Here is a 7,877-nt window from a genome sequence, read left to right on the forward strand (position 1 = left end):
GGCCGGTGGTGGGGCGGCCGTCGGTGGCAGTGGGAGGTGGTGGCGGCAGGCGAGGGAGGAGAGAGAAAACGGGAGGAAGAGAGAAGGGGGAAGGGACGCGCGCAGGAGGAAGAAAAAGGGAAGGGAGCCGGTCCGATTCGACAGGTCCGATCCGGTTCGGTTCGATTCGGTCGGTTTGATTCGAAATACAAAATTTTGAATTTTTTACTCTGCCTCGAGACCGAAAACGAGGTCCAAAAATTCCGAAAAAATTTCAGAAAACTCAGAAAAATACTTAGACTCCAAATATATTTTTAGTTTTACCACGTGGTCTTTAAATTAATTTTTAAATTCATCAAAGTTTATATTTTCGGAAAATCGAACCCGATTTTTAAAATTCGAAAAATCTCAAAAAAATTTCTAAAATTTAAATAAAATTAAAATACCAAAAATGCTCATAAATTTAAAATTTTTGGGGTATTACAGATTTGATGGGAACAATGGCCGAGTTAAGAGGTCTATTAAGAAGGGATTAATTATAATTATTAAATAAATTTTAATTTTTTTATATTTTATTATTTATTTTAAAAATTAAAATAATAAATGTTTATAAGTGATGTATCTAATAAATTTAAATTTATTAAATATAATAATATTTTAAAAGATTTTAATAAAAAATTTATTTTAAGGGATTATATAAAGTAAGAAGTATTTTTTTAAAAAAATAATAAGATTTTTTTTTTCTAAATTGAGCGGGTGAATTGAGCCCATAAAAATCCTCTGTTGGCAGGCAGATGCTGTGGTCGCACGTTTCCTCTGAAAACGTTTCCTATGTTTTTTGTCTATATTTTTTTTATTAATTGTTTTATACATTCATTATTATTCTTTTGGATTAATGATAAAAAAAATTTAATTAAATATATTAATTTTATCAATTATGTATATAAATTTTTAATATGTGTCAGTTGTATCAAAATATACAATTAAAATCCTCTAACTGTTTATGTATATGAAATTCATACTATTATCTAATTATATGCTATCTTTCAATGAATAATTTCTTAAAAAAATTACACTATAATTAGCAATAATATTAATTTTATTGCTATAAAGTTAATATATAACAGAGATATAAATATTTATAGCTAATAGTATATAAAAAATATAATAATAATTATTATTTATTTTTATTAAATTTTTAGCAGTACTGCTAATAATTTTATTTTATAGTAATTATAATTTTATTATAAAATATTTGTGATTATAATTTTTTCACATTAACGTATAGTAATTTATATATTGTTGTAATAAATTTATGATAGCAAATTTTATATTTTTAATAATAAAAATTTTTATTATTAAATTCAATATTTCTTGTAATGATAGTAGTTATATTTTTAAAATTTTGAATTATTATTTAACACCTAAAAAAAAATAACCTGTTAAATATTCATGTGTAAATTTTTTAAAATAAAGAATCTATACCATATAAGCAATTTAATAATTTAAATAAGCACATGAAATATTATTTCATGAGATTCATTAGATGATTATTTCATACTAGGTTATGATAGAAAGAATAATATGTGTTTTTCATTTCGAAAAACTTCTTTTAAGTGAATTTTGTAATAATTAATAATTTTAATAAATTCATTATAAATGCATTGATTTCACTCAATAATTTTACCTTTATTAGGGTCTCTATCTATACTTCTAAGATAAGTGGAAAACAGTATATAGGTAGGAAATAAGACTTCATATAAGGCAATTTTATATAGCAAAAGGAGCAATTGCAAAAGATACAAGATGAAGAAGTGGCCACACAAATATTATTTTGAGAGTTTAAAACTCTCAATAACAAGCAGTCTGTAAGGTTACCTCCTAATTACATATAACCAAATGATTTTTATTTTTATTGTTTTGCAAATCATAAAGGTTCTAAGAACTCAGATTCATCACTCTCTTTCAAGGTGAAGTAGGGTAGAGATGAGTAGCCAAACGGGGCATAGCAAATGCAGAGATGGGTGTAGCAGGAGTAAGCTCATCGAGGGTCTCAGTGAGATCAATCTCGGTAACATTCGCTGGTGGAGTCCATGTGAAGCACTGAAGCATCCTGGCTAGCAACATCGTAATCATGGCACTTCCAAGCAAAGCTGCTACGCACCCTCGCCTTCCAGTGCTGAAAGTTACGAACCTTAAGTCGTGCTCAGTTAGCACCACCTCTCCCTCATTCAAATGTCTTTCTGGGTCGTACTTGAGTGGATCAGGCCATGTCTTTGGGTTCCTGCCAAGCCCGTAGCGGCTAAGAATGGCCCAGCTACCCTTTGGAATAAAGTAATCACCAATAACAGTGTCTTCCATAGCTACATGAGGGACATTGAAGTGTGCAACGGGATGGAGTCTAAAGGCCTCTCTTGCACAGGCTTTGACGTAATTAAGGTTGGGGATATCAGATTCTTGCACAAGCCTATCTTTGCCAACCACCCTGTCAAGTTCCTCTGTGGCCTTTGCCAGGATTTCAGGTTGATTTAGCATCTCCCCCATTGCCCATTCGATTGCGTTTGATGGGTTATCCACTGTTGCTATCATAATTTCCTGCAACCATGTATCTATGTTAGTTTCTTAAATATATATATCTACTGAATTTATAATGAAATATTGCTCAAATTGTTTGAAGTGGGATCCAATATGAGCTTTTATGAAAATTGAACTTTTTATTTTGTGTTGAAAGTCAAAATATGTAGAAATTTTTTTTTTCTCAAAAAAAGGTAAAAAGATAAATTAAATGTTACCTCACTCAATTTTTTTCTCCAATTATGACAATTTGATAGTATCAAAATCAACTTTCACATATTATATTAAATCTTTTCTGTTTATTTTGCAAATCGTGTCCCTTATGTCTAATTTCCAAATAAAACATAAATTAACAAAAATAAGAGAAAATAGTTGTATCCTTGATTCTAAAAGATTTTTTTTTTTTTTGATGCTGTGAGCAGTGCCTTGAGTGATTTATTTTGTTTTCTTCGACAAATTTTTATATGCAAACAAAATTGCAAAAGAACTGCTTTACCCTCTCGGGGCAAGTGTGGGAGGATAGGACTATCACTGTCTAGCCAACTAACTATTTTTTGTTATTTTTCCGTTTCTTCATCGAATTCGAAATCAGTTGTGATTATGATTTAATTTTCCCGCTTTTTCCTATCCCTATTTGAAAGGATTAAGATAGTGGGTTTATGCTGTGACAATACATATGGAAAGAAAAATAGACATATACAGGTGAAAATTGAAGGAGTAAGATTTGGTGAAAATTGAAGGAGAAAGATTTGGTCTTACAGCGATTTGATTCTTGATCTCGTCTGGTGTCAGCAACGGCTTGCCATCTGAATCCTGGAGAGTTATGAAAACATCAAGCAAGTCTTCCATTTCCTTCCTTTCACCACTCCTCCATTGTTGGATCCTCTCATCTACTATAGGGTTCTGATAATTCCTTATGATCTTATTTGCATCGAGTACGAACTTTTCCTGGCCATCGAGGTCAAGCCCCAGCAAGAAAGGCATGTAATCAGATATGCAAAATCCATACAAGTATTTAAGAGCAATGAAAATTGCATCAATGTGTTCGATTTCTTCACGCCCTGGTCCTCCATCAGGCATTCCCTTCCCGAAGTATCTCTTGCTAAACACCATCTTTCTGATCACATTCCCACAGTAATGCCTGGTGGCAATTCTCAAATTCACATTCTTGTTGCTCTTGTACTGGTTATGGATATAGAACACAAGATTATCTGCTTCCTCAGCTCTCTTATCGTGGAGCCACTTGTGCCTAGCAGGAGAAATGATCTCTGAGGTTAGGATCTTCCTCATTTTCTTCCATTGGTCATTATAGGGCACCACAATCGTCGTCAAGTATCCTCCGCTCATTGATTTAGCAGATAGAGTCGTTGGCCTGTTAGAGAAGACAGCATCATTCTTTTTCAGTATTTCGCGAGCAAGGACAGGACAGCTAACAGGAACAACGTTAGTTCTTCCAAAACGAATGAGACAAATATCAGTGTTCATGTCCTTCATGAGTTGGTGAATCCACCGAAAAGTCGGTCTGTACCGGATCATTTCGGGAATGTTTCCGATGAGTGGCCATGGAGTAGGACCGGGAGGGAGTGGGAGTTTCTTTCCTGGTTTCTTGTGGGCAGCCCTCTTTTGAAGTTTTATAACAGTACTGACAATGGAAATGAAGAGAGTGATGAGCAGGATTTTGACGGTGTTGATGGAGGATGCGGAGGCGAATGTGGTGGTGGTGGCAATGGTGGAGACGTTCATGGCCATATTGCTATGCCCTAAACAATTCAAGTCCAGGGCTATGACCAGTGAACGAACGTAGAAGAGAAGAAGTGAAGATTTGTGCTTTTTTTTCCGAAAGGAAATACTTGTGCTTGATAGTTGATAGCATGCCCGTAGTTTAGGGTACGTATTTATAGCGGTTTGTTAACGAGTTAAACCTCGGATTGAAGAGGGTATTATGGGAAATAACTTAGAATTATGATTCTCTCTCGAATTATAAAGGGTTACAGAGTATTCACATTAGATCAGTTAAATTTATTTATAAATAAAATTATAATAAAAATAATGTTTTAAAAAAAATTTTGTTTAAATATTTTAAAAAATAAAATAAATTTACATTAAGATGTCATTTAATTGAGGTAACTTTGTTATACAACTGAAATTTAAAAAATATAAAAATTAAACTTATTTAATTATTATATTATTTAACTTTTTAAGAATTCACTTTCTTTATATGTAGAGAATAAATTTCTTAATCCAAGTTATACTTCTCGAAAATCACTTTCCTAAAAGTGTACTTTTCAAAAAAATACAGTATTTTCAATTAGAGGACTCTTTAACTTTTTGTTTTAAAATTTTTTTAAGTATAATTGATATTAATTGAAATTTAAATTCGAAAATTTACCGTAAAATTCGAAAAAATTTTAAGTATGACAGTATAATTGATATCAGAAGCCGATACAAATTCATTCAGCAAATGCTCACCAACTTCTGGGCACGTGGTTAAATTGCTTCTACAAAATTCATTTTGCAAGAAGAAAAAAATGAAAAAAAAGACACGAAGGCATGTGTTTTGCACGAGAGATTCAATCTCCTCTTTATCTCTCTCTTTTACGGCTAATTATTAAATACACCAGAAGTACTAATAAATAGTGCTCCCTCTTTCACAGCAAAGTGAGTCATTCCTATAATATAGGGAGTGTGTTTCACATGATTGTGAGAGTCTCCTTTTTTACTTCCATTTGTCCACAATTCATTTCTGTTACGGCTCCCTAGGGTGTAAAAAAAATGGATAAGCCGATTAACTTAGTCAACTTAAATAAATTCGAATCCAAATTAGTGATTTTATATATTTAAATATTAATTATAATTTGAAAATAACTATAAACTGAATTTTTGTTTTGGGTTTTTAATTGACATAATAAAAACTGAATTCAAACCTATATATATATATATATATATATATATATATATATATATATATATATATATATATATATATATATGAGAAATATGTAAATAATTTGTTTATTTTTTATTTTTATTTATTTTTACTGAATAATATATTTTAAGTTAATATTTTATTTTTAATTAGTACATGATAATATACATATGAAAAAGGTTTAACAAGAGTTAAATTATAAAAAAATATTAAACAAACTATCTAAATCAAATTCAATTCACTGATTGTAAAAACCGAATGGATGCAGTTTTATAATTTAATTTATTAATTTTAATTCAAATGCCATCAAAATCAATTTTTTTGATTTGATTCGACAAAATACATTGAACTCACTCAAACCAACCTATATACTCCCCTACAGCTCCTTCATATGTGAGTTAGATGAGAAATCCAATCTTTTGGTCTATCTGTTTCTTATAATTTTTTTTTCCAACTCATGGTTTCCTACAAATTATCGTTCAGGATTTTTTTTTTTATCTAACATTTTCTTTTTGTGTTTGGAACCCTCTAGAAGAAAAAACTTAAACTATTTTGAAGAAAAATATCTTTCAATTTTAAAAATAAAAATTAAGCTTTTTTTTTCATTTTATTTGCATATTTATTTACATGAGAATTAATGAAAGATTTATTTGTATCTATGGTGTTTCATGCATGTGGATCATGGTCAATTATCTTGCACAAGTATTTCTTTTGGAAAATATTTTTTTAGTGTTTGGAAATTAAAAAATGAGTTAATAAAAATATTTTATTAATCAAAAGAAAAATTAAATTATTTTTATTTTTTAGACTTTTATAAATTTTATTATAATATGAAAATATTTATACATTTATTTATTGATAATAACTTTTTATATATATAATTTAATATTGATTAAAAAATAACTATTAATTAGTGATGTTTTATGCGTTCAAACGGTGGACCTATCGATTTATAAAAAAAAAAATGGAGTTATTGATTGATATTTAAAAGAAATATATTTTATCATTATTTATAATTATTACTACTATTATTTGAAAAAAAAAAACAAATGGAGGAACATAAACTATTAGTAACTTATTCGAATTTATTTTTCATTCAAATTATATTACTCTTTCAAATTTTATTAATTACTAAATTTTTATATCTAAATTAATTTTATATATATAGTCATAGAGAAATCATAAAGTAAATTAATGGCTATAAATTATCACTGATTATAGCATAATTTTGTTATGTTAATCAATTGACAATATTGAAAGTGATATTTACTAGGTGAAAGTCCACCGATTTTCCTTACAAATCATGAGAACGGTAGAAAAATTGGTGAGAGTGGAGACAGAAAACAGTTAGGCTTTTTTATAGCCATAAAAAAAACATGGGCACATGCATGCTCTGCTTCCATGATATATAATCCTTTGATTTCCATTTCTATGGCGGCCTACTTTTTAGCATTGGACCAGTAAGATCATGTGCAACAACATTAAAAATGTGTTTATAATTATTTCCATGTATACAATATAATATTCTTCATGTGAAAGTCATTGAAAAAAAAATTCAGAGTCTATATATTAAGTAATATCCTCGTACTAAAATTAATTGCTCTCTTGTAATATACAAAATTATGAATTTAATCTTTTAGAAAAAATTAAAGATAAACAAAGGAAGATAATTCAAAATTTAAAAGTCAAGCTATAAAACAACCAATGAAATCAATTTATATACAATAATTTTATTATAACTATTTATTATAATGAATCTTATTATAATTAATAATTATGATTAAATTATCATAATTATTATATATATAATGATGGTAGTGAATAAAAATTGTATTAGAAAAAATATGTATACTGTATAAGAAGTAAAAGGGAAAATAAAAAGAAGTAAAAAAAGGAAATTAAAAAAAAAATCCTTGAAGTTTAAGAATGTATGCAAGCCTACGTGAATATTTGTATGCGTTATTGTCCATGATCTGCATGCATGAAGTGGATGGTTGGATGTAAGTGTAAGTGTGTTGTAGTTATCTCGACATTCTGAGAGATGGTGTACTATGATAATTGATAATTGTTCTTGAACCCTTTCTCCACCTACCTAGCTACCAATACGCCACGTGATGCTTTCCCATCTAATTTTTCGATTCAAGTGCCTTTGTGCGAAGTTTCTAAACCAGGGGATTTTTTTTTTTAATGTGTTTGAACGTATAAAAAAAATAAAATGATATTATTTTTCTTTTTATATGTATTTATATAAAAAAATTAATTAAATTAAATTTAAGATAATATTATAATTATTTAGAATTATAAAATTATGAAGTTTTAAATTTAAATTTTAATTTAGAGAAAACAAAAATAAAGCTATAATATATAATGCACATGTCTGATATGTAGCCACCTAAAA

At 28.7% G+C, this 7,877-nt stretch overlaps 1 protein-coding gene across 1 annotated transcript; it reads right to left on the bottom strand.

Annotated features, from left to right (window-relative positions):
- Nucleotides 1-1,733: 1,733 nt before the first annotated feature.
- Nucleotides 1,734-4,427, bottom strand: LOC110660829 (valine N-monooxygenase 1). The gene is made up of 2 exons (XM_021819265.2): nt 3,313-4,427; nt 1,734-2,574 (listed from the first exon to the last, which is right to left on the bottom strand). Exons 1-2 carry the CDS (start codon nt 4,300-4,302, stop codon nt 1,945-1,947), a joined length of 1,620 nt encoding a protein of 539 aa, XP_021674957.2. The 5' UTR covers nt 4,303-4,427; the 3' UTR covers nt 1,734-1,944.
- Nucleotides 4,428-7,877: the final 3,450 nt, after the last annotated feature.

The sequence above is a fragment of the Hevea brasiliensis genome, chromosome 7, assembly GCF_030052815.1.
Source record: "Hevea brasiliensis isolate MT/VB/25A 57/8 chromosome 7, ASM3005281v1, whole genome shotgun sequence".
Classification (NCBI taxonomy): domain Eukaryota; kingdom Viridiplantae; phylum Streptophyta; class Magnoliopsida; order Malpighiales; family Euphorbiaceae; genus Hevea; species Hevea brasiliensis.